The sequence below is a fragment of the Hyperolius riggenbachi genome, chromosome 8 (assembly GCF_040937935.1).
Source record: "Hyperolius riggenbachi isolate aHypRig1 chromosome 8, aHypRig1.pri, whole genome shotgun sequence".
NCBI classification, from domain to species: Eukaryota; Metazoa; Chordata; class Amphibia; order Anura; family Hyperoliidae; genus Hyperolius; species Hyperolius riggenbachi.
This window is the reverse complement of record NC_090653.1, coordinates 253,869,401-253,897,311: the sequence shown is the minus strand read 5'-3', so window position 1 is coordinate 253,897,311 and position 27,911 is coordinate 253,869,401. Positions and strand designations below refer to the sequence as shown.

General features: G+C 47.8%; 1 protein-coding gene across 2 annotated transcripts in view; it reads left to right on the top strand.

Moving 5' to 3' along the window:
• The window catches only part of TOR4A (torsin family 4 member A), a 74,387-nt gene extending 49,766 nt beyond the window's left edge, over positions 1-24,621 (top strand). For both annotated transcript variants that reach the window (XM_068249827.1, XM_068249828.1), the window contains exon 3: positions 22,653-24,621. In XM_068249827.1, coding sequence (XP_068105928.1) covers positions 22,702-23,967 — 1,266 coding nt within the window. In that variant the 5' untranslated portion in view covers positions 22,653-22,701 and the 3' untranslated portion in view covers positions 23,968-24,621. The remainder of the gene's footprint in view (positions 1-22,652) is intronic.
• The last annotated feature ends 3,290 nt before the right edge of the window (positions 24,622-27,911 follow it).

Sequence of the window (27,911 nt, the reverse complement as noted above, 5' to 3'; positions counted from 1 at the left end):
CTGGGTAGACCGCACACTCCGTGATTGGAGCATTAGGTATGGCCGGATAGAGTGGCGCCTGGCGTCATACGCCTATTCTATGCGTCCAGATGGACGCATCAGAAGAAACTACATTACCCATAAATCCAACCAACAGTGACGTACATACACATAGGTTGCCTAGGCAACGAAAAGGGTAAGGATAATCCGTGTTCTCTAAAAAAAAGAAAAAAAAAGACGGAAAAGGACTAGGGATACATTTAACACATCCTCTGGTCCAGGGTAAGTAGTTAATATCATGGCATATTGAAAAAATATATAACAGCACCGCTGTATCAGTCACACCTACTGGTGATCGGGATGTGACATCTATACTCATTATTTAAAGTGACAGTGACTCTTTAAAAATGAACATCAAGTGAAAAAGATTAAAGGGACACTTAAGTCAAACAAAAAAGAGTTTTACTCACCTGGGGCTTCCAATAGCCCCCTGCAGCTGTCTGGTGCCCTCGCCATCTCCATCCGATCCTCCTGGCCCCGCCGGCAGCCACTTCCTGTTTCGGTGACAGGAGCTGACAGGCTGGGGACGCAAGTGATTCTTCGCTTTCCTGGCCACAATAGCGCCATCTATGCTGCTATAGCATATATCATATACCATATAGCAGCATAGAGGGTGCTAATGTGTCTGGGAACGCGAAGAATCACTCGCGTCCCCAGCCTGTCAGCTCCTGTCACCGAAACAGGAAGTGGCTGCCGGTGGGGCCAGGAGGATCGGAGGGAAGACAGCGAGGGCACCGGACAGCTGCAGGGGGCTATTGGAAGCCCTAGGTGAGTAAAACTCATTTTTTTTGTTTGATTTAAGTGTCCCTTTAAAAAACCAAACTGGGAACTCAGTATCTGTTACAATAGGACATGGCGACATAATTCTACAATTAAAAATAAGGAAGCAGGAAGGTACGCTACCCCCTTACCCTTATTAAATTTGGAATGGGGTTTAACTTAGAGTATGTTTGCCTTGTTGATCTGCCGTGTCCTTTATGTTTAGACGAGTACTATATGCCTCAGTGCAATGTCTAGGCCCCTGTCCATACCTTCCTGCTTCCTTATTTTTAATTGTAGAATTATGTCGCCACGTCCTATTGTAACAGATACTGAGTTCCCAGTTTGGTTTTTTAATCTTTTTCACTTGATGTTCATTTTTAAAGAGTCACTGTCACTTTAAATAATGAGTATAGATGTCACATCCCGATCACCAGTAGGTGTGACTGATACAGCGGTGCTGTTATATATTTTTTCAATACGCCATGATATTAACTACTTAACCCAGACCCAGAGCAGGGACAAGGTCCTCCAGCACCCAAGGCTGAGACCCCAAAGTGCGCCCTTCCATCTTCCCCCCCACCGCAGCCATCACACACTGATTGCTATTACTAAGAGGTGCCCCAGGGCCCCCAATACCTTAATATCTAGTTATCTGGCTTGCAGTCACTGCCATGTATCCCCTTTTCTTATTTCTCTCTGCTTCAGACAGAATTAGGAATGACAGCTGAATGAATTGTGCGCCCCCTCCTAGAATCAGAATCAGTTTATTCGCCAGGCACGACAGGGTCATGCTCGGAATTGGGTTTGGCACAAGCAATTAACAGAGTAGAGATAAAAAGTGTAGATAACAGAGTATAGATAAACAGGGCATAAAATGCAGAAGGGCATCAATACAAAAAACAAAGAACAAAAAACAAAGCATGATACAAGCAAGCAAAAGCAAAATAAAGGGCGGCAAGGTGCAGTTCAGAATGCAGTGGTGGAGGGGATGGAATGGCCTACAGGGAGTTTAGGAGGGTGACAGCTGAGGGAAAGAAAGAGTTCCTGTGCCTTGAGGTTTTGGTGGCGATGGACCGAAACCTGCGGCCTAACGGGAGTCTGCAGAAGAACCGCTGGCCCGGGTGAGAGGGGTCGCCGGCAATCCTCAGTGCTCTTGAGCGTAGCCTGGCGTTGTGGAGGTGGGCAAGCGAAGGGAGAGGTCTGCCGATGATTCTCTCTGCTGATCTTATGACCCTCTGAAGTTTGTATCTGTCCCTAGTGGAGGAGCCAACGTACCAGACTAGGATGGAGGAGCAGAGGACGGACTCGATGGTGGCTGTGTAAAAACACGTCAGTAGCTCTGGTGCCATGCCGAACTTCTTCAATTGGCGGAGGAAGAAGAGCCTCTGCTGGGCTTTCTTCTGGGTCGCGGCTGTGTTTGCCTTCCAGCTCAGGTCTTTGGAGATGGTGGTGCCCAGAAGGCGAACGCTGGTTACTCTTTCGACCTCGGTGCCGTTGATAAAGATCGGTGGGGGGGGGGGGGAGAGGGCATGCTTCCTGAAATCCACAATCAGCTCTACGGTTTTGGATGAGTTGAGGACCAGCCTGTTCTCCCTGCACCACTGGGAAACTCTGTCAACCTCCTGGCGGTAGGCCTGCTCATCGTTGTTTGTTATTAGACCAACGATGGTGGTGTCATCTGCAAATTTGATGACCTTGACAGAGTTATCCCTGGATCTGCAGTTGTTCGTGTAGAGGGAAAACAGGATTGGCGACAGGACGCAGCCTTGTGGGGCCCCCGTGTTCGTTGACCTTGGTTGAGAGGTGACATTCCCGAGTTTAACGACTTGGGTTCTGTTGGTCAGGAAGTCTGTGATCCACCCACGGAGTGTGGGATGGACATTCAGCTCAGTGAGATTGTCCTGCAGTATGCGGGGGCAGATGGTGTTGAAGGCTGAGCTGAAGTCCAGAAGGAGAATCCTGGCGTATGTGTTAGGTTTGTCCAGGTGGTCGTATGTGAGCTCGAGGCAGATGTTGACAGCATCATCAGTGGATCTGTTCGTCCTGTATGCAAACTGGTACGGATCCATTTTGTGGGAGGTAACCTGCTTGATGTGTGACAGGATGACTCTCTCGAAGGTTTTCATGATATTGGATGTCAGGGCCACTGGTCTGTAGTTATTGAGGTCAGAGTTACCATGCTTTTTGGGGACAGGGATAATGGTGGACTTTTTGAAACATGCAGGGACTTTGCCAGCCTGGAGGGATTTGGAGAATATGGAAGCGAGGATGGGTGCCAGCTGGTGTGAGCACGTTTTCAGGCAGGCTGGTGACACGCCGTCAGGGCCAGAGGCTTTCCTGGGGTTTAGCGAGGACAGGTGGAAGAGGACGTCGGCCTCACTCACAGCTGGAGGGCTCAGGACTGAGAGATAATCTGCCCTAGGTGTGGGGTGTGCCGGTGCTGTATCTGGCTCCCCCCGTGCCACCTGATCCTCAAACCTGCAATAAAAGTTGCTGAGGTCCTCGGCTAGCTCAGTACTGGGAGTCGCATGTTGTGGGGGAGGTTTATAGTTGGTGGTAGCTTTAAGCCCCTTCCAGACCGCTCGAGTGTCGTTAGATTGCAGGTTGCGTCTTATCCTTTCTGCGTACTCCCTCTTTGCGGCGCTCAGTTCTCGCTTCAGGTTGTTCCTTGCTGTCTTGTAGTCCTCTCGGTTGCTGGACTTGTGCGCCACCTCCTTGCACCTCCGCAGTTGCCGTAGTTTGTTGGTAAACCACGGTTTATTGTTCGGATAGACTTTGAATGTCTTGGTTGGTATGCAAGAGTCTTCACAGAAGCTGATGTATGAAGAGATGTTGTCCGCCCACTCGTCAAGGTTTGGAGCTTCCATGGACTTCCAGTCAGTGCAGTCGAAGCATGCCTGAAGTTGGAGCCCTGAGGCTGGAGCCTCTCTTGCCTCTGCCTTGGCCCTGCCCGGACCAGAGGATGTGTTAAATGTATCCCTAGTCCTTTTCCGTCTTTCTCTTTCTTTTCTTTTTTTTAGAGAACACGGATTATCCTTGCCCTTTTCGTTGCCTAGGCAACGTATGTGTATGTACGTCACTGTTGGTTGGATTTATGGGTAATGTAGTTTCTTCTGATGCGTCCAACTGGACGCATAGAATAGGCGTATGATGCCAGGCGCCACTCTATCCGGCCATACCTAATGCTCCAATCACGGAGTGTGCGGTCTACCCGGAAGAGGCGGAGTTTGTCTCCGCCTTAACCCGGAATTTGGCGCCCTCCCGAGTAAGGCGGAACGCAGTGTGACCAAGTGTCTGTGTGACACGAAACTGCCGTCGCTCCCCGCCGCCCTGATCCGCCACCCACCTCCTCCACCACCATTGCCTCATAAGTTGGTTTGTCATTACAAAGGCCACTGAAAGGATCCTATGTGATGGATTTATCACCGCTGAAATAAACACGAGTAACAGAGGACGGAAGGTGCACGTGTTTTCTTTTCTTCAAGTATATAGAAGCTTTTGTAATGTTTATAGCAATGGATATCTTGTCAACCTCTATGGCTTGGAAGCCCATAGTTCTCAGACCTCTTGTTAGAGATATAGATGTAAACTGTAAGCCTATAGAATCCTGTCCCAAACTTGAACTGGGGACTCTACCTCTGCAAGGCACGAGTGGTGTCAACTACATCAGTGGGATCCTCCTGTCTGTGGAGATGCTAGCTTAGCACACCTAGCAGGTGGAAGGATTGGTTGACAGTGATGTATATGCAAAACCAGAGTAGGGCAGGAACAGCAGAGCAGGACGTCGCAGTGGAGATTTATGAAGGTGGAAGTTGGTGTGGCTGGGAAGACCTATATGAAGGTTGAGTGTTTAGCAGGAATAGTGAAGCAGGGCAGGACCAGCAGAGCAGGACATTGCATTGGAGCATGATGAAGGCGGAGTCTGAGTGATTAGTAGAAGCAGGACTGCAGTAGCAGAGCAGGTAGTGGCTGGGAAGACATGTGAAGGCGTAGTTGGACTGTTTAGCAGGAGCAGAGTGGCGCAGGTCAGCAGTAGCAGAGCAAGAAGTGGCTGGGAAGACATCCTGAAGGTGGAGTGTTTAGCAGGAGCAGAGTGGCGCAGGGCAGCAATAACAGTGCAGGAAGTGGCTCGGGAGACATATAAAGGTGTAGTTGGAATATTGGGAAGAAGCTGAATGGAGCAGGGCAGTAGAGGAGGCAATAGTGTACAGAAATGAGGCCTCTGTGCAGCCTGCTGCATGTAAACAGTGCTGCAGTGTCATATCCAGTTGCCTAAGCAAATTAAGTATGATTTCATAACTGGTAAGAAGATGATGGCATCTAAGATGTGTTCTTGTAACTTAAAAAAATTATGTGACTAGATGGCGGCGCTCTGCATACATCCCCAGCGGGCATCACTCGGTGAGGATTGTGCCAGGGCTTGTTCTCCAGCTTCTGCAGGAGTTAGATGCTGTTTGAAGTGTTTGTGTGTGATTGATTCCTCCATTCTGGCATCACCTTGGCACCGTACCCCATCAATCCTTGATCAGTGCTGCCAGCTAATCCGGTAATAAGTGACAAGTCTAAACCACACAACCTGCATAACTAATTACATATAGTCAGTGGTGCCTGGACTTCATATAACCAACCAGAAATAACCTCTTGTCATTTTCATGTGTCAGTAACTAGATGATTGGGCAACGTTTTCCCCCCTCCCCACCACCCCCATTACCAACTATTTGCACAATATGTAGGTGTTGATGACCTATATTTGGCTACAGCTGAGTCAGGCGCTGGAAACTGGCAAAGAGGTTACCTGAAAAAGGCAGCAACGTCTTTACAACCCGCCCACAACAAATAAGGATAAATGATGTTGGGTTGACCACCGCAGTGACAGCTTTTGCTGCTACGTCAGTCCGTTTTCTCACGCGCAGCAGGATGCTTTATTCTCCTGGTGTCTGTCGCTTGCGCATCATCACACACATGTGCAGTTCTTCTCAATTACTGTACACCCTAAATTCCTTATATTCTAAGCTTCTTACACTCCCCACATTTTGAAGGTATGGAGGGGAGTGGATCCCCAGATCTACCTCTGTGCAAATTTGCAGCCCCCGAGCCCTGATGGTTTCTGAGATATGGCGTATGAATCCATCTTGTAGACCAGCAGGGCTTGGGGGCTGCAAATCTGCAAAGAGGTAGCTGGGAGGGGGGGGGGGGGGGGGACCTCTCCATACCCTGAAAGTTTGGTATGTAGGAGGCCTACAATTTAAAGAATTTAAGGTGAAAGGTAATTGAGAATACATGCAGCGGTAGAGCTGTGAAAGCTGTAATTGCATCGGATTTAAAAAAGAAAAAAAATCTCCCCTAAGCAAACTTTATTGTTGCTCCATACCACAGTCCCCTTCACTCATATGTGCAGCCCCCTCATCTGTGTGTAACATCCATGCACAGCAGCCCCCTTATCTTTCATGTACAGCTCCCTTGAGCAGCATCTCTCATCTCCATCTGTTGCTCCCTATTTACAGCCTACCTTTTTTATTTGCAGGCTTCTCTTTAAAGAAACTGTAACAAAATTTTCAGCCTTAGTTCTTCTATCCTATAAGTTCCTATGCCTGTTCTAATGTGCTCTGGCTTACTGCAGCCTTTCCTAATTGCACTGTCTCTGTAATAAATCTTATCTCCTTTCCCCTGTAGTGTCTGTCGGGCTAAGGCTTGAATGTGTGGAATGTGCAGGGCTGCTTGTGATTGGACAGAAGCGATACACACCCTCTGCAGGCCCCCTGCACACTCTGTATGACTCACACACTCTGTTTATGTGAGCCTATCACAAGCTGGTTAATTTGTTTGTAAACACTGCCTAAAACTGTTAATTACAAGCCAGGATCTCAGCAGGGAGTCACAGAAACACCACAGAGGGGCACAGGTGAAAATAAGGAATAGAATGGTATGCTTTTTAGTGTAAGAATATTCGAGTACAGATTCTCTTTAATGTTTAGCAAAACCTTTTACCATGTCCAATCCCCACCCCTTTTCCTTCTTGGGCAGCAGTTACCCAAGGCCTGGGCCTTTGTGGCCAATCCAGAGATCTGGCCCTGTTGACCACTAGCCTTCCCTTTTAATTACTCTAAGCTAATTTTGGGAGTTGCCTGAATATGGCCGCACTCACAATCCTATTGCCTGCAGGGATCAGGACCCAAACTGTTGGGTTACAGTTTGGAAAGCGTTACAGTTTGGGTTACAGTTTGGAAAGCGTCCCATTCTGTTATGGGGGAGGGGACTACCATGTGCTGCACCTTGATGTTGCATGGAGTGGGTGGGGTTGGACTCCTCTCGGAGAAGATCCTTTTCTCAGCAACACATGGAGGAAGATGTAAATAATGCAATTTACCTGGCAGTCCTGCCGAACTCTTGCTGCAGTAGTGTCACACCCCAAGAACAAGCATGCCGCTAATCCAATCAGACTTCAGATAGAGCACCTGATCTGCATGCTTGTCCCGGGTCTATGGCTAAAAGCCTATTGCTAGGTACACATGATATGTTTTTGTGTTCGACAGATAATTTCTGTCATGTCCAATATTCCTTTCGATTGTTTTACCGCTCAATTTCTCATAGAAATGAATTGAGAGAACTGAGCGGGAAATCGAGTGGAAAAATGAACCGAAAATCGACCGAAAAAATTTATCGGATGTACCTAGCATTGCAGGCAGAGGATAAACAGGATAGCCAGGCAACTGGTATGGTTTAAAAGGAAATGCATAGGTCACCCTCACTTCTGGTGTGCTTCAGCCTGCCTATGTAGCAGCTGGGAGTTATCGCCCCTATCTGAGTAACAGCTGACAGAGATATCAAGGCAGCTTCTCTAGTGAAACCTTTGGAAAAATCGGAGTGGCGCAGAGTGAAAGTCAGAGTACAGAAATGAGGTGTTGGGTAACCTGCTGCATGTAAACCGTGGGGGGCGCTGCAGTGTCCCATCCACTTTCCGGAGCAAAATTAAATCTGATTGCATTACTGAAGAGGAGGGGATGTTGATCACATTTACAAAATGTCCTTTTAATGCCAAGTACACACTTTACGTTTTTTTTCGGTCGATTTCCCGTTCGATCAATTTTCGTTATGTTTTTTTCCGCTCAATTTCCAGCTCGATGCTCTATTTTCTTATCAATTTCCATTCACTTCTATAAGAAATCAAGCGGTAAGCGATCGGCAGTAATATCGGACATGTCGGAAATCAATCGAACTCATCTAATCGAACAAAAAAACGCAACACTCTGTCAGTATTACAGTGGACCTGACCTCTTGCACAGGACAACTTTATCTGGTAATCCCTCAATGGTGGACATACAGTTGCATTGAAACTGATAAGCATCAAAGTGCAGAAAGTGAAGGAAAATCTGAACAGGGACACAACTGGAATAAAAACACATTTATTTTCTCTGGAGTGAAGGTGGACCTAAACTCTTGCACAGGACAGAAGGAAAACCGAGAAATCCACTCTGTATATTTTTACTGTGGAGAGTTTAGAGGCCTGTCTGATTCCCCCTCATCTGTGACTAATCATAAGTGTAATTTATTCTCTCAGCTGTCAGCCTTGGCTGAACAGCTAATTTGTAAATACAGGATGTTAACCCTATGTCTGCTTCCATTAAAGCAGACGTAGACACACTGTATATGTATTGCAGGATTTGTATCAGCTGTAACAATGAAATATTTTTACTTGAAAGGTCATTATGCTGTTGTGTATCTTTTAGAGCAGAGAGGAAGTTCAGAGTTCAGGTCTGCTTTAACCCTTTCTTCCCAGATCTCAGCTGTGTTTGCTTTTGCCTCTCACATATCAGCTGTGTTTGCCCTCAGAGTGCAGTTACATGACAGTGACCGAGCTCCTCTCCGGCTTCCTGTTCAGTAATATAACACAGGAAGTGCTGATGTCATCCAGGGGCAGTTATGAGATCATCATTTGTCTTTATCATTCTGCAGAACTGTTTGTGAGATGGTTACGGCGGCTGCAGGCGCCTGGCATGCAATCTCCAGCATGGCCTGTGCAGAATTTACATACTGTTGTAAACTGCGTGTGTTTTAATGACTTCCTTGTCCACACAAGATGGGCTGGAGCGTGTGCTCTGCTGTACCCATGCAAGATGAAAAGCGACAGATACCGACCGACTCTGCCAAGAATCTAGCATGTGTACCCCATCCCCCATTGCTTCGGCCACCGATCGGCCCAGGGGATCGTTTCAGCCATTCACCGGCCGAGAGCTTTGCTCTCACCCGGCCCAACGAGTGACGTCAAACCGCTACTAACCATGTAGAAAATGATCACGTTGCTAGCCTGCAGGCTAGCGATGTGTCTGTATAGTGTCGGCCCTGTAATGTTGCTGAAACGATCAGATGCAGATCTCCGCTGCTTGGAAACGCCATTATGTCAGCATGAACTAACCTTCAGCAATGGTGTCAGCATCTTGCTTAGTCCATGCCAAGAAGCATATCGGCTGTGATCAGAGCTAAAGGTGGACCCACTCGTTATTGGAGGGTGTCTTTAATCTTTTGGCCACTCAGAATCCACTGGCCACTGGAATCGCTCAGCGTGGATTATGCCAGGGCTTGTCTCTTGTAGGGTGTGTGTGTTTTTAATTCTCCATTCTAGCATCGCCTTGGCACTGTACTCCATCAACACATGTGATCAGTGCTGCCAACTTATACAGTAATAAGTGACATGTCTAAACCACACAACCTGCATAACTAATTACAGAAAGTAGTGCCTAGACTAAGGGCCGGTTTACACTTGTTATAAAAAAAGTGTCCATGGGATACGTTTTTTTTAAAGCTCTGCAGAAACGCAGGAAGTGGATCCAATGTTAAAAAAAAGACTTGCTTCCATTCATGCAGAAACGCGGATCCGCGCTGCGTGGAAAGAAAACGTTGCGGAGAGTCCGATTTGACACTTTTTTTTTTTTTTTTTTATCCCCCGGACTGGACAAGAAAACATGTCTAATGCACGCCTATGGGACTGGACACTGTCAGCAGGGCCGGCCTTTGACCTGAGCGACCGGTGCGATCGCTCAGGGCGCCAGCTTCCAGGGGGCGCTCCTGTCTCCTGGCCGCATGTTTAAACCTTGGAGGCTGCCGCTGCGGCCCCAGCTGGGTCCTCCCGCTCTGCCCCCTGGTGCCGCTGCTGGGGGTGATGGGGGGGGGGCAAACATGTCCGTGCGGCCGCCGTGATGGAGGGGGGAGCCGCAGCGCGGGGAGGTCAGCCCGAACTCTCCCTCCCTTCCTCTCCGGGCCACGCTCCGTGCTCCCCCCTCCGATGTAGCAGAGAGAACAACTCACCTCCCTGGTTCCGATCGCCGGCGCCTCTCACTTGCCGCTGGTATCTTCTAGTGTTGTCCGGATCATGAACGATTCGGATCTTTGATCCGAATCTATTTTGTGAGTCGAATCATCAAAATGAGTGATTCGGATCGAAAAAAGGGGCGGGGCAAGGAGCGACACGCCCCCCTCTCAACGGGCAGCGGGGTCCTGGAAGCAGCAGGGATGGATCGCTGAGTTGGAGGGGAGCCAGCCTTGCAGGGAGACAGGTAGATGAGAGAGAGGGGACATCGGTGCCACTGCCAGATATGTGTAGAGCAGGGCTGCCCAATAGGTCGATCGCGATCTACCGGTAGATCGCGACCGCCTACTTGGTAGATCGCGGCCTCTTGGCCGTGTCTCATTAAATTTTGCGGCCAGCAGCATGTTTAGCTGCCGGCCAATAAGAATGCAGGGGAGAAGACGCGGCGAGCAGAGAGGGAGGAGAGAGGCGGCGCGGCCGCTACGTCATGGCTGGGTGCGGCGCCGGGCAGCCTGCAACGTGCGTGCTTGTAACATGCCCGGCGCCGCCCCCAGCCATGACGTAGCGGCTGCGCCACCTCTCTCCTCCCTCTCTCCTCGCCGCGTCTTGCCGTCTTCTCCCCGACGACATTCTTATTGGCTAGCGGACTGCCTGCCGGAGGTCCCAGGAGTCCAGAGGACCCTGGCTAACCTACGCTGCAGGTACATAGACCTGGCTAAGCTACACTGAGGGCTCCTATACTTGGCTAGGCTACACTGAGGGTACCAATACCTGACTAAGCTATACTGGGGACACCTATACCTGGCTAACCTACACTGAGGGCCCCTATACCTGGCTAAGCTACACTGAGGGCCCCTATACCTGGCTAAGCTACACTGAGGGCTCCTATACCTGGCTAAGCTACACTGAGGGCCCCTATACTTGGCTAAGCTACACTGGGGGCACCAATACCTGGCTAAGCTACACTGAGGGCTCCTATACCTGGCTAAGCTACACTGAGGGCCCCTATACCTGGCTAAGCTACACTGAGGGCCCCTATACCTGGCTAAGCTACACTGAGGGCCCCTATACCTGGCTAAGCTACACTGAGGGCTCCTATACCTGGCTAAGCTACACTGAGGGCCCCTATACCTGGCTAAGCTACACTGAGGGCCCCTATACCTGGCTAAGCTACACTGAGGGCACCAATACCTGGCTAAGCTACACTGAGGGCCCCTATACCTGGCTAAGCTACACTGAGGGCTCCTATACCTGGCTAAGCTACACTGAGGGCCCCTATACCTGGCTAAGCTACACTGAGGGCCCCTATACCTGGCTAACCTACACTGGGGGCACCAATACCTCGCTAAGCTACACTGAGGGCACCAATACCTGGCTAAGCTACACTGAGGGCCCCTATACCTGGCTAAGCTACACTGAGGGCCCCTATACCTGGCTAAGCTACACTGAGGGCTCCTATACCTGGCTAATCTACACTGAGGGCTCCTATACCTGGCTAAGCTACACTGAGGGCCCCTATACCTGGCTAAGCTACACTGAGGGCCCCTATACCTGGCTAAGCTACACTGAGGGCCCCTATACCTGGCTAAGCTACACTGAGGGCCCCTATACCTGGCTAATCTACACTGAGGGCTCCTATACCTGGCTAAGCTACACTGAGGGCCCCTATACCTGGCTAAGCTACACTGAGGGCCCCTATACCTGGCTAAGCTACACTGAGGGCCCCTATACCTGGCTAAGCTACACTGAGGGCCCCTATACCTGGCTAAGCTACACTGAGGGCCCCTATACCTGGCTAAGCTACACTGAGGGCCCCTATACCTGGCTAAGCTACACTGAGGGCCCCTATACCTGGCTAAGCTACACTGAGGGCCCCTATACCTGGCTAAGCTACACTGAGGGCCCCTATACCTGGCTAAGCTACACTGAGGGATCCTATACCTGGCTAAGCTACACTGAGGGCTCCTATACTTGGCTAAGCTACACTGAGGGCCCCTATACCTGGCTAAGCTACACTGAGGGCCCCTATACCTGGCTAAGCTACACTGAGGGCCCCTATACCTGGCTAAGCTACACTAGGGGCCCATATACATGGCTAAGCTACACTGAGGGCCCCTATACCTGGCTAAGCTACACTGAGGGCCCCTATACCTGGCTAAGCTACACTGAGGGCCCCTATACCTGGCTAAGCTACACTAGGGGCCCATATACATGGCTAAGCTACACTGAGGGCCCCTATACCTGGATAAGCTACACTGGGGGGCCCTATACCTGGCTAAGCTACACTGGGGGGCCCTATACCTGGCTAAGCTACACTGGGGGGCCCAAATGCCAGGCTAACCTACACTGGGGGCCCATATGCCTGGCTAACCTACACTGGGGGCCCATATGCCTGGCTAACCTACACGGGGGCCCATATGCCTGGCTAACCTACACTGGGGGCCCATATGCCTGGCTAACCTACACTGGGGGCCCATATGCCTGGCTAACCTAAACTGGGGGCCCATATGCCTGGCTAACCTACACTGGGGGCCCATATGCCTGGCTAACCTACACTGGGGGCCCATATGCCTGGCTAACCTACACTGGGGGCCCATATGCCTGGCTAACCTACACTGGGGGCCCATATGCCTGGCTAACCTACACTGGGGGCCCATATGCCTGGCTAACCTACACTGGGGGCCCATATGCCTGGCTAACCTACACTGGGGGCCCATATGCCTGGCTAACCTACACTGGGGGCCCATATGCCTGGCTAACCTACACTGGGGGCCCATATACCTGGCTAACCTACACTGGGGGCCCATATACCTGGCTAACCTACACTGGGGGCCCATATACCTGGCTAACCTACACTGGGGGCCCATATACCTGGCTAACCTACACTGGGGGCCCATATACCTGGCTAACCTACACTGGGGGCCCATATACCTGGCTAACCTACACTGGGGGCCCATATACCTGGCTAACCTACACTGGGGGCCCATATACCTGGCTAACCTACACTGGGGGCCCATATACCTGGCTAACCTACACTGGGGGCCCATATACCTGGCTAACCTACACTGGGGGCCCATATACCTGGCTAACCTACACTGGGGGCCCATATACCTGGCTAACCTACACTGGGGGCCCATATACCTGGCTAACCTACACTGGGGGCCCATATACCTGGCTAACCTATACTGAGGGCCCATATACCTGGCTAACCTACACTGAGGGCCCATATACCTGGCTAACCTACACTGAGGGCCCATATACCTGGCTAACCTATACTGAGGGCCCATATACCTGGCTAACCTACACTGAGGGCACGTAACCTATGCTGCAGGCACATACATCTGGCTAACCTACGTCGGGGGGGGGAGGGGGCCTGCTTAGCATTTGGGACTTTGGTAGATCTCCTGGCCTCGGCAAATTTTAAAGTAGCTCGCGAGCCGAAAAAGTGTGGGCACCCCTGGTGTAGAGCATACATACTGGCTGCAATGTGCTGCCCATTATAGGCTGGCTGTTCCGTAGTGCTGCACAGTGATCACATTGGAAACTTTTGGCTCAGCTCAGCACAGCTCAGTAACTTTGCAGGCACTGTGATTGCAGCGCAATATGATCCTCCTGCACTCGGCACTAAACAGCTGCACTTCACTTCTGGGAATGCTTTCTTTCACTGCGACGTTTGCTTTCATAGTACACAGATGAACATATAGGCGAAATACATGTAAAGCATGATTGCAGCATGTGGGTATTGTGTGCAAGCAAACATTTCTGCTCTCTGCTCGTCCCTCCTCCCTTCTCTGTCCACTCCCTGCCCTCTGTCCATCTTCTCCCCTTCTCTGTGTGTCCCCCCCCCACTCCCCTTCTCCTGTCCACAGCAGGGAAAGACCTGTCCTGCTATTCATTTCACCCCCGAATGCTTCGGTAGTAAAATGATCCGAGATTCGGATCAAAGATCCGGATCTCTTCAATGATCCGATTCGAATCATCCGGATCATTGAAAAGATCCGAACTTCCCATCTCTAGTATCTTCTACATTAGTCACTGATGCACACTAAACTTCCTGCTTAACAGGAAGTTTAGTGTGTATCAGTAACTATGTAGAAGAGAGTAGACCAGCGGCAAGTGAGAGGCGCCGGCGATTGGAACCAGGGAGGTGAGTTGTTCTCTCTGCTGCATCGGATGGGGGAGCACGGAGGGTGGCCAGGAGAGGAAGGGAGGGAGAGGTTGGGCTGCCCTCCCCGCGGCTCCCCCCTCCACTATGAGGGGAGGGGGGGGGGCTACCTACCTACCCTATACTGGGGGCAGCTACCTATCTAACCTATACTGGGGGCAACTACCTATCTAACGTATACTGGGGGCACCTACCTATCTAACGTATACTGGGGGCACCTACCTATCTAACGTATACTGGGGGGCAGCTACCTATCTAACCCATACTGGGGGGCAGCTACCTATCTAACCCATACTGGGGGGCAGCTACCTATCTAACCTATACTGGGGGGCAGCTACCTATCTAACCTATACTGGGGGGCAGCTACCTATCTAACCTATACTGGGGGCACCTACCTATCTAACCTATACTGGGGGCACCTACCTATCTAACCTATACTGGGGGCACCTACCTATCTAACCTATACTGGGGGCACCTACCTATCTAACCTATACTGGGGGCACCTACCTATCTAACCTATACTGGGGGCACCTACCTATCTAACCTATACTGGGGGCACCTACCTATCTAACCTATACTGGGGGCACCTACCTATCTAACCTATACTGGGGCAGCTACCTATCTAACCTATACTGGGGGGCAGCTACCTATCTAACCTATACTGGGGGGCAGCTACCTATCTAACCTATACTGGGGGGCAGCTACCTATCTAACCTATATTGCAGGTACCTATCTACCTATCTAACCTGTACTGGGGGCACCTACCTATCTAACCTATAGCTGGGACAAATGCCTACCTAACCTATACTGGGGCAAGTATACTGGCTACCTATACTGGGGGCACCTACCTGGCTAACCTATACTGGGGGGGAATCTATAGCTGGCTACCTTTACTGGGTAACCTATGCCTGGCTACCTATACTGGGGGGGGGGGGGGACTTATAGCTATATGTCAGGAATCAGGATGGTCGGAGGCACGCTGAGCCTCAGGCTGCTGCAGAGAAGCGCGCAGCACGTGTGCCACTCAGCCCTGTGACAATATCCTGAGTGACGAAGAGTCCTTCTCTCCTGCTCCCAGAATCCTGGCACCTACACTGGCACTAAGCCCCCCCCCCCATTAGTGTATGTGTGTGGTGCGCTCACACGCGAAGAGGATGAATGTGTGTGTGTGGGGGGGGGGGCACCAAAATCTGGTTACGCTCAGGGCGCTGTGAAACCTAAGGCCGGCCCTGACTGTCAGCTCTCACTAGGCTAGTCTCTGTGTCATCCTCACCGGGTTTCCTCGCATCCATGTCGCCGTGATGTAATACTCACATGTCCTGCCACCCATACCCGCCACTCGGTCCATTCTGAAAAGCCCGGTGCTCAGTTATTCTCCATTGAGCTGCAGCAGACCAATGGGAATCCTCAGCAACAGGGAGAATTCTCATTGGTTCATGTTGGACCAATGAGAATTCTCCCTGTTGCTAGACTTGGCCGGTTGCAGCCTATGGCGAACCATGCTTCTGCTGGCCCCCGGGCTGCTGACGGGGCCGAGCATGGGACGAGCGACGAGACAGGAGTGCGGCGATGCGTATGGGCCAACGTAGCGACACTGTGGACACAAATGGGTGAATTTGCGCAAAGCGGATGCAGAATGGACGGAATGCAGCCACCTCGGGGATGTGCATTCTGTTTCCATTCTGCATCCGCACAAGTGTGGGCCGAGCATTAATCTACACAACCACAAAATTTGTCTAAGGGCTGGTGCACACCAAGCATTTTTGGTAGCGTTTTCAAAACAGCTGCCGCCTGTGAAAACTTGGCTAAAGTATCTCAATGGGATGGTGCACACCGGCGGTTGGAGGTTTTTAGCAAACGGCAAATGTGGCTCCTGCAGCATTTTAGCGGTTTGCAGATGCATTTCTGCCTCAATGTAAAGTATAGGAAAAGCTCAAACTGCTCTGAGCAGAGCGGTTTTCCAGGTGTTTTTGTTAGAGAATCTGTTCAGTAACAGCTTTTACTGTAACAATATGTGTAATCTGCTACACAAAAACGCACCCAAAGACACTAGGCATGATTAGAAAACCTCTCTAAACATGCCTAGGAATAGCTCTGAAAATCTGCTTCTAAAACCTCTAGCGTTTTGCGGATCTGCTAAAGGTTTTTGGTGTGCACTGGGCCTGATTGTGTTAGTAATTGAAGGGATGAATTGCTGTACACAAGCTGTCACCTCCTTACATTTCCTTTTTAATCTCTAGATACCTCCCCGCTCCGCCCCAGGAGACTCTTTTTTGTTTTCTAATTGGTCACCCTCTCTCACTCTCGCATCCAGGACTTCTCATGGGCTGTCCCTCTTTTTTTGGAACTCTCTCCCACAGCTTGTCCATCATGCTCCCAGCCTGGAAACCTTCAAACATACTCTGAAAACACACCTAGGTACTTATCCGTTAGCCGGGCGCATCCGGCAGGTGGCGCTAATTACTATTCCCCCTCCAGGCCGCCATGGATAGTAGGGAAAGATGTAACTCTGGTGGAGTTTTGTCGCCTCCAACAGGATGCGCCCGGCTAACGGATAAGTACCCACACCTATTTAGACAAGCCTATAATTTGCTATAGGTGGCATTGGAAGATCACTGTCCCATCCCCTGTATTTCTTTCCCTATTGTTTCCAACCCTCTAGAGCAGTGCCGTCCAACTGGCGGCCCGCGGGCCGTATCCAGCATGCCAGGAGTCTTCCCGCAGCCTGCCTGGTCTTACTACCTCTCTATTTTTTTTTCCATCGGTGGTGGGTATGGGTAGATCGCAGCCGCTAAGCCGTGTCCCATCAAATTTTGCTGCCAGCAGCTGTTCCTGCTGCCAGCAGCCAATCAGGCAAGGGATGGGGAGGGGAGATGCATGGCTGAAGGGGGGAGGCTCTCTTCCCTTCAGCCACACATCTCACCTCCCCATCCCTTGCCTGATTGGCTGCTGGAAGCAGAAACAGCTGCCGGCAGAAAAATTTGATGGGACGCGGCCACGTTTGTTATCGCAACGCCGCGCTCTCATCATCGCTCCTCCTCCTTGCTTGTCAGAAGAGCCGCACCTGAAGGAGGGTAAACAGTGACAAGCCCCTTCGCTGGAGCGAGGTAAGTTATTGCTAAAAACAAAATACACAGGTATATAAGCGCTTTACAATTATGTGATTATAATATAAGTGAGACCAAACAATACACCAGAAAGTACAAATTGAAGGTGGAGCGCTATCAGTAATAAAAAGTTGAATCAGGCAAAGGCAGATAAGCGCTCAAATAGTCCAGTCCTACAAATTATAATGGAGACACCCCTTATAGTCTCTGCTGGTCATACAGGTGTATCTTAGATGACATCCAGGGTAAATAGACACATATGTATCTCCCCCCAAAGTGTAACGACTCACCAGATGATGCGGCCTACAGGGCCCGTCTGCGCAGCAGGGGTATTGGCCACCCCTCAGCCCCTCCGGCAAGTCTCCACAGCTGAGTCCTTGGGTAGGTGAACCTCCAGAAAAAATATATAAGAGACGCTTCACATAGCGTAAAAGGGATTAATCCCGTATTTATTAAAAAATGATTAAAAGTGAGCAAAGCTCATAATACACTGTTCCAATGCGGTATGGGGCTTGAAGCTAAGCATGCAGCCAATACTTAAGCACCCGCCAGAGAAAACTCCGCAGAGCAAAAACTCTGCCGCCAGATCAAAAAACAACAAACAACAAACAAAGATGGCGCCATCTGCAGATTTCTGCAGGGTCATCGCCTGCAGAAATCTCTCAGGCCAGGAAAAACTAATCGCCCTTCTGGGTGGTCTGCGTCTGTAATCCACGTTAAACATACCAGCGGAAACAGGTCTGCAGTGCTCTAACAGCTATAAGCCACTCTTATTGCTGTAGAAGTAGTTAAGGCAGACAAGGGTTCCAGTATTGTTGGTAGGAAGGAATGTGGTTTATTCCAGAGGTATTTTGGTCTTTATTTTTTAATGTGTTTTTTTTTTTTTTTTTTTTTTTATACTTCAAACTCTTATTTGCAATTCAAGGCATATCGTTACGCTGTAAGCTGAGCCATGTGTTATATATGGTGAAACGTGGATAAAGGTTTTTTACTTTCAGACAACTCTTTTTTTTGGGGGGGGGGGGGGGGCTGCGCTTTGAATTCGTTTTCAAATATTTACATCTGCCTATATACAGTGGTTTGAAAAAGTATTCATCCTCCTTGAAGTTTTCCACATTTTGTCACATTACTGCCACAAACCTAAATCCATTTTATTGGAATTCCACGTGAAAGGCCAAAATAAAGTGGTGTACAGGTGAAAAGTACATAAATCCAAACTTTTTTTTTTACAAATAAATAACTGCAAAGTGGGGTGAGCGTAATTATTCAGCCCCCTTTGGTCTGAGTGCAGTCAGTTGCCCATAGACATTGCCTGATGAGTGCTAATGGCTAAAGAGTGCTCCTGTGTGTAATCTAATGTCAGTACACATACAGCTGCTCTGTGATGGCCTCAGAAGTTGTCTAAGAGAATATTGGGAACAACAACACCATGAAGTCCAAAGAACACACCAGACAGGTCAGGGATCAAGTTATTGAGAAATTTAAAGCAGGCTTAGGCTACAAAAAGATTTCCAAAGCCTTGAACATCCCACAGAGCACTGTTCAAGATATCATTCAGAAATGGAAGGAGTATGGCACAACTGTAAACCTACCAAGACAAGGCTGTCCACCTAAACTCACAGGCCGAACAAGGAGAGCGCTGATCAGAAATGCAGTCAAGAGGCCCATGGTGACTCTGGACGAGCTGCAGAGATCTACAGTTTAGGTGGGAAACTCTGTCCATAAGACGACTATTAGTCATGCACTGTACAAAGTTGGCCTTTATGGAGGAGTGGCAAGAAGAAAGCCATTAACAGAAAGCATAAGAAGTCCCGTTTGCAGTTTGCCACAAGTCATATGGGGGACACTGAAAACATGTGGAAGAAGGTGCTCTGGTCAAATGAGACCAAAATGGAACTTTTTGGACAAAATGCAAAACACTATGTGTGATGGAAAACTAACACTGCATGTCACTTTGAACACCCCACCCCACTGTTAAATATGGTGGTGACAGCATCATGCTCTGGGGCTGCTTCTCTTTAGCAGGGATAGGGAAGCTGGTCAGAGTTGATGGGAAGATGGATGGAGCCAAATACAGGACAATCTTGGAAGAAAACCTCTTGGAGTCTGCAAAAGACTTGAGACTGGGGCGGAGGTTCACCTTCCAGCAGGATAAGGACCCTAAACATAAAGCCAGGGCAACAATGGAATGGTTTAAAACAAAACATATCTATGTGTTTAGAATGGCCCAGTCAAAGTCCAGATCTAAATCCAATCGAGAATCTGTGGCAAGATCTGAAAAATGCTGTTCACAAACGCTGTCTATCTAATCGAGCTGGAGCTGTTTTGCAAAGAAGAATGGGCAAGGATTTCAGTCTCTACACGTGTAGATGAGGCGGCGATCCAGCGGCTCTATTAACCGCCGGATCGCCTCTTCCCCGACCCCGCTCGCAGCGCGTGCGCCGGAATCGATTCCCCGCTGTCGCCGCTTATCGTCCGCTCGATTCCATGCCATTGTCCCCTTGCGGGGAGCGAGCAGGGAATCGGCGGAAGCAAGATCCGTCCTGTCGGATCTTATCAATCGAGCCGCATCAGCGGCTCGATTGATAAGGAACATCGCGGCCGCATCTACGCGTGTAGATTCGGCTTAAAAGATTGGCAGCTGTAATTGCAGCAAAATGTGATTCTACAAAGTATTGACTCAGGGGGCTGCTTAATTACGCACACCCCACTTTGCAGTTATTGATTTGTAAAAAAAATGTTTGGAATCATGTAGGATTTTGTTCTTTTCATGTGGAATTCCAATAAAATTGATTCATGTTTGTGGCAGTAATGTGACAAAATGTGGAAAACTTCAAGGGGGCCGAATACTTTTGCAAACCACTGTATACTGTAACAAGGAAATATTTAAGCACAAAGACAGAACAGTACGTTTTGTACAGGAAGACAACTTTGTGTATGAAGCGTTTTAACTCTATTTTGTAAATGGGTACTTTCTTTACTAGACTTACTGGTACTTGGATTCGATTAAATGGGTTCTGTGGGGTGTTAAAAAAAAAAAAAAAAAGCGTGACTTACCTGGGGCTTCTACTGGCCCCCTGCAGCTATTGAGTCCCACGCCGTCACTGAAGCCTCCGCCGGTGACCTGCTAATTATTTGTCTAACTAGACAAATAGTACTCGCTCCTGCATGCGCCATCGGGAGCTTACTGTGCAGGCACAGTACAAAGTTTTTTTTCTTCAGTGATGCTGTGGGACTTAACTGCAGGGGGCTGGTAGAAGCCCCAGGGAAGTGACGCTTTTTTTTTTTTTTTTTAAGAACCCCTTTAAACGACAACTGTAAGACTGATATGCTGGCAGCCATGTTTATTTCGTTCTAAACCATACCTGTTGCCTGGCAGCCCTGCTGATCTTTGGCTGCAGTAGTTTCTGAATCGCACACCTGGAACAAGCATGCAGCTAATCTTGTCAGACTTCATTCAGAAACCTCTTATCTGCATGTTTGTTCAGGGTTTGTGGTTGAAAGTATTGCAGTAAGTAAGCAGTGGATCAGGAGGGTAGCCAGGTAATGTGCATTATTTAAAAGGAAATAAATATGGCAGCCCCCACATCCAAACTTCATAAGGCAGGTACAGACAGGCAATCCCCTACTTACAAATAACATGACGTACACCCCCAAGCCCAGAAAGGTACACAGGCCCTCAAACCGCTATTCAAAGTTTTCTCCTAGGAGATGTTGTTTCATTTTCTGTTTAAAATGACTTTTCTGCACTCTGCAGTTGAAAAAGTGCCAAGAAGTAGGTGAACATGTACTATCAAAATGTAAAAATTATTCAGAGTATTTTCTTGCTTGCTGGTAGCTTAAAAAAATTAAACTATCACCTAGATACAGGGCAGTTTCTAGGCTAAAATGCACCCAGGGCGAGGATGTTAAAGTTGCGCCCCCCTCGCGGAGCCAGGTATACATGCCTGCAGTATAGGTTAGCCAGGTCTAGTTGCACTCAGTATAGGTAGCCAGCTATAGGTCCCCCCAGTATAGGTAGCCAGGCATAAGTGCCCCAGTATAGTTGCCCCCAGTATAGGTTAGCCAGGTAGGTGCCTACAGTATAGGTAGCCCGTATAGTTGCCCCCAGTATAGGTTAGATAGGTAGGTGCCCCCAGTACAGGTTAGCTAGGTGGGTGCCTCTAATATAGGGAGTCAGAATAGTTGCCCCCAGCCTAGGTTAGTTATGTAGGTGCCTCCAATATAGGTAGCCAGTATAGTTGACACCAGTATAGGCTAGGTAGGTAGGTGCCCCCAATACAGGTCAGATAGGTAGGGGCCCTCCAGTATAGGTTAGATTAGGTAGGTGCCCCCCAGTGTGGTTAGATTAGGTAGGTGCCCCCCAGTGTGGTTAGATTAGGTAGGTACCCCCCAGTGTGGTTAGATTAGGTAGGTGCCCCCCAGTATAGGTTAGATAGGTAGCTGGCCCCCAGTATGGAGGGGGGAGCCGCAGCCGCAGGGAGGGCAGCCCGACCTCTCCCTCCCTTCCTCTCCGCGGGCCGCCCTCCGTGCTCCCCCCCTCTGAGTCTGACTGCAGGGAAGGGAAGCGCTGTGTGCAGAGCGCAACTCGCCTCCCTGGTTCCAATCGCCGCCGGTCTCCTCTTCTGTCTTTTCTTCATAGCCACTGATACACACGCTGCTTCCGGCTAAACAGGAAGCAGCTTGTGTATCAGCGGCTATGAAGAGAAGAGGAGACCGGCAGCGATTGGAACCAGGGAGGTGAGTTGCGCTCTGCACACAGCGCTTCCCTTCCCTGCAGTCAGACTCAGAGGGGGGGAGCACGAAGGGCGGCCCGCGGAGAGGAAGGGAGGGAGAGGTCGGGCTGCCCTGCCCGCGGCTGCGGCTCCCCCCTCCATTACAGCGCCCACAACTCCTTCGGCGCCCGCACGGCCCTAGAAACGGGCCTGTCTAGAAAATTTAAGGTGGCCACTAACGATACAATTTGCCAAATGATCGTTTATAGAAGATTATTCGTATGAACAATCAGAAATTGTTTGGGACCATCCGATCAGATTAATGTAATCGATTTTCCGTTAGTGATCCCAAACGATCATTGCTGAAGCAAATAATCATTCATAAGTGGTTGTTCAGCAAATTGTATCGTTAGTGGCCACTTTTAGGAGAAAAAGTGGATGGAATACTGGCCATGGTGTTTGAGGCTATCATGCAGCTTCCACCTTTAATTCACTACACCTTCATAGCCTTAAAAAAATAAAAAAAATTGCTAATTTTTTTTGTTTTGTGTGTGTTGCAGAACTTCTGACTCTTCTGTTCCTTCAACACTGGAGACCACCTTTTAAACTATGGAAATGGACAGCATGGAACCGATCCCAGAAGTTCCTTCTTCAGCACCCAAAATGTCCATGGTCCCCCCGATTCGTGCCGCTCTCCGATTGCGCAAGAAATTCCGAGCCTTGAGGAAAAGCCATCTTCACTTGGACCTCTCTGGCAGAAGACCGCTGGACAGTGCCAGATCCTTGGTTCACCGGCAACTCTCTACCGACAGACTCCTCTACAAGTCCACTTCCAACTCAGACACCCCAATATTTTTTAAATTTGACACACCTACTTTGGAACAGGTGTCCTTCAGTAACCTCAAACGCAAGAAGAAGCGTAGGAAGTCTCGCGTGGTGATGTACCCGGGGGGCTGTAGGAGATATTTACCGGTGGAGCACAAGAGCAAGGCCAAACGGTTCCTGTTACTGCTAATCGGCATAATCTGTTTCCAAATCTTGAACGCTATTGAGAATCTGGACGATAATGTGATAAAATATGAACTGGATGGACTGGAGAAAACCATGCAACGGGAGGTGTTTGGTCAAAAGATCGCCATGGACAGAATAATGGACCTTTTGAAGGACTACTTGGCAACACATTGTCATAATAAGCCCTTGGTGATCTCCATGAATGGACCGAGCGGTGTTGGCAAGAGTCACATGGGCCGAATATTGGCCATGCACTTCCGTTCGGTTATGGACAATGACCTTGTTCGGCAGTACTACGTGATGCACAACTGCCCCAAAGACAGTGATATCGAGGCTTGCAAGAATGAAATAGCTGAAATGATCACTGACACCGTGACCCAGGCGGAGATCGAGGAGAAAATTCCTGTCTTCATATTCGATGAACTGGAGCACATGCCTCCACCGCTTTTGGACACGTTGCTTGGTTTCTTCTCCTTGAACCAGAGCAATGAGTATCTCAATGCCATCTACATTTTGATTAGTAACATTGGAGGGAATGAGGTGACCAAGTTCATCTTGCAGAATGCCTCCAGTGATGCCTTGAATATGCCACATGACCTTCACACCATCATTCAGTCTTCTCTGAGACAGCACCATAAAATATGGAACAGGGCTGAAATAGTACCTTTCACCTTGCTGGAAAAGAGCCACATTGCGAACTGCTTTTTGGATGAACTTTTGCGAGAGGGGTTCTACCCCGACAGTAGTAACGTTGAAAGACTGACCGGGCAGCTAAAATATTACACTACACAGGGCAAGGAATACTCCATCACTGGCTGCAAGCAGGTGGTAGGCCAAGTCAACCTATTGCATTCGTACACGTGATTGCTCAGATTAAACTATGGTGACTGAGGTCCACATGAAGTCTGAGGCTTGAGTTGACAAGTGATTTAAAGAGGAACTGAAACCCAGATTTTGAACTTCATCCCAATCAGTACCCAGTACGTCCTTTTCCATGAGAAATCTTCACCTTTTCCTTGAATAGATCATAAGGGACATCTGTATGGCTGGAATGACATTGTGGTGAAAACCGTCCCACAGTGTGGTGTCAGGGCCATGGCTGTATGTGAACCTTTTTGCATTGTGTGAAATACCAGCTGTTTCCATCTGCCAAGCAAGCACTATCTCCCTCCGTGCACAGAACTCTTAGTAAACGAACATTCCTCAGAGATCATCTGACAGGACTAAAGATGTTGCCACCTGTAATAAAGATTTTACAATGGGCAAATGCTGAGTATGTAATTTATAAAAGAATATGGTTTAAAAAAAAAAAAAAAAATGTAGTCATTGCATAATTTTCACTAGAGTTCCTTTTCAAGGTAAATGGAGAAGTGTTTTAGCCTATTTCATTTATTTATTTTAGTACAAGAATTATTTTTTAATGAGAGGAATGAATGGTCCATGAGATGCTATTAATTCAGTCGAGGGAAAGTTTGTATACTAATTAATTCAGAATAAACATCTTGCTGACCATCCCAACAGCTGAATGTTTCATTTTTCTTGTAGCCCCACCTGCTGGTTGGACTGGTAAAGTTACATGAGCAGAAGAGATTCTAGCTTTACTGTAGCAGTACACAAGGCTCTAATATTACAAAAGCCAGGTCTTCCAGCTTGGTGACTATAATGCACCTTGTTTTGACGTATTCTGTAGTGCGTTACTGAATACATTTATCCAGGGCCAGATTTATATCTTAGGATCCTATAGGTAAAGAATAGTGATGGTCCGAATATCAAATTTTGGGTTTCACAAATTTTGAATGCGAATTTCTGTAAAAATTCATGAATATGCAGATCCGGCGAATCTCTATTGGCTTCAAAGGGCAGGAGAATTTTAAGACCTGCAAAGACTTTCTGGCCACAAAAGTGATGAAAAAGTTGTTTCAAGGGCCTAACACCTGGACTGTGGCTGTGGCATGCCGGAGGGGGATCCATGGCAAAAGTCCCACCAAAAATTACGTAGTTGACGCGGAGTCGTGTTTTAATCGCCAAAGGGCAGAAATGACATTCCTAAGTTGGTTGAATAAAGTGCTTTAAAACATCCGGCTTGTGTACAGGTCGATCAGGTAGTTGTAAGGGTTACGCCTGCTTCAAACTGACACACAATGCCGCCTTTAACGCATCTTGGTCCGCAAACAACCGCAACGACTTTTAGTGATTACGTCAGGTGAGCAGATCTTTGTTTTTACTAGTTGACACCTCCAGGATATAAATGTTAGTGCTCTTAGTGGAAATCTTTTTGTGTAGTGGCCTCCGGGCTTGTGCGCACAATCGTGGTAGTGCGGGCGATCGTGTTTTTATGGTCAGGCTGAGATACATTTTATTTAATTTTATTTTTTTAAGTTTAATGACAGTGCAAAATCAGTGTTTTTTTTTGGTAACTTAACTGAGGAGTTAAAGGGAACCGTAACTGAGAGCGATATGGATGTTTCCTTTTAAACAATACTAGTTACCTGGCAGTCCTGCTGATCTTTGGCTGCAGTAGTGGCTGAACCACACACCTGAAACAAGCATGCAGCTTATCCAATCTGACTTCAGTCAGGGCACCTTATCTGCATGCATGTTGAGGGGCTGTGGCTGAAAGTATTAGACACATGATCAGCAGGAGAGTCAGGTAACTGGTTTTATTTTAAAAGGAAAAACTATATCCTTCTCAGTTTAGGTTCCCTTTAACCATTTAGTGGCATCCTAACGCATTAATACGTCATGCTTTACCCTATTAACGGCAACATGACGTATTAATAATTCGCGCGTTCCCGCCACTGCTACCGCCGTGTGCGCGACGCTACGGCCGCCGTTTCCGTCAGGATCCCGTGCTGAGGGATTGGGGAAGAGGACCAAACGGTCCTCTACCCAATCGCAGTGCCTGGAGTGAATGGACGTGACCGCGAACAGCGGCTACGTCCATTCACAAAAACAGGAAATGTAACAATTAAATAAAGTGTAAAAAAAAAAAAAAAAAAAAGTGAACACTTACAATGAGTGTTCACTAGCGCCATCTTGTGGCCAAAAAGTATATGACACGTACAAAATACATACATTTACAAGTACATACACATGAGTAATAAAATTAATAAAATTCCATTTCCAACACTCCCCCTCCAAAAGAAAACACTTGTAAAAAAAAAAATCAGTTTAAAATAAATAAATAAATACTTGCCTTAGGGACTCAGCTTTTTTAATCTATATTTTATGGGGGAAAATTAATTTTAATTTATTACATTGGGGCTTGTAATTATGGCCAGAACAAAAAAAAAACAGAACAGAAAAATAACACCTATATTTCAAAATAATATACTGTCGCCATACATTGTGATAGGGACATAATTTAAATGGTTTAATAATTGGGACAACTGGGCAAATACAATGTGTTTGTTTTATCCACAGGAGAATGTTTAATTTTAAAACTATAATGGCTGAAAACTGAGAAATAATGATTTTTTTTCTATTTTTTTTGTTTTTTTCTCATTAAAATGCATTTAGAATAAAAAAATTCTTAGCAAAATGTACTACCCACAGAAAGCCTAATTGGTGGTGAAAAAAACGAGGTATAGATCATTTTCTTGTGATAAGTAGTAATAAAGTTATTAGGGAATAAAAGGGAGGAGCACTGACAAGTGAAAATTGCTCTGGTCCGTTAGAGTAAAAACCCTTGGGGGGAACTGGTTAAAGGGAAGGTTCAGGGAAGCTACGAAAAAAATAAAAATCCACATCCACTTACCTGGGGCTTCCTCCAGTCCGTGGCAGGCAAGAGGTGCCCTCGGCGCCGCTCCGCAGGCTTCCGGTGGTCTCCGGTACCCGGCCAGGCTGAGCCTGCGCAGTACAGCCTGGAGGACGTCCGATGACGTCAGCGCGGCGGCGTGGAACGCACAATGGAGCACAGAAGAGGGCACCTCCTGCCTGCCACGGGCTGGAGGAAGCCCCAGGTAAGTGGATGTGGATTTTTATTTTTTTTTGTAGCTTCCCTGAACCTTCCCTTTAAGGTGGCCATTAATGATACAATTTTCCGAACTGTCGATTATGAACGATTCCTTGTATGAATGATCGTTTGGGACCACTAATGGACTTATCTCCAAACCAATCTGATCATTTTAATAAAAATCTATTCAAATTTTGGTTCAATCTGATTGGATTGGTGAGATTTTTGGTCATTAGTGGTTCCAAATGATGATTTACGATCATTCATATTAACCTTAGGTTATAGCCCAAATTGTACCAGGTACATTTTATTTAAAAGAAAAAATTCAGTTTACAGTTTTTTGTTTTGTTTTGTTTTTTAAATAGAGAGAGAAAGAGAGCAACAAAACCATTCCAGTAATATAAAACATGCAAAATATTTTTACTTACACACACTCGTCATGAAAAAGTGTCCTATTTCTAAAAAGTTATGTTAATAATCGTTATTTAAATGTGATTTTAAAGAAAAAAAAAGTCAAAACCAAGTCTTCAGGTGGAGAAAAATCCAGTCGTGTTCTTTTTAAAGTTTTTTATTTTTTTTATTTTTTATTTTTTTATGTTTGAGATTAAATCCGTGCTAAAAGATGTAAAAAAAAAAAAAAATTCCATGAAGATCAGAGCTGTAATTGTATGTTATTAAAAAAGATCTTTCCCTTTTAAAACTAGTCAGCTTTGGATGGTTGAAATCTGAGGAGTGTTAACACTTATTAGATTTTGCATGCATCATGTGGGTTTGCATTTTCGTGTTCATTCCACATCTAATGTATTAAAATGGGATTGTATCGTTTTCTTTTTTCTCTTTCACTTGTAATATA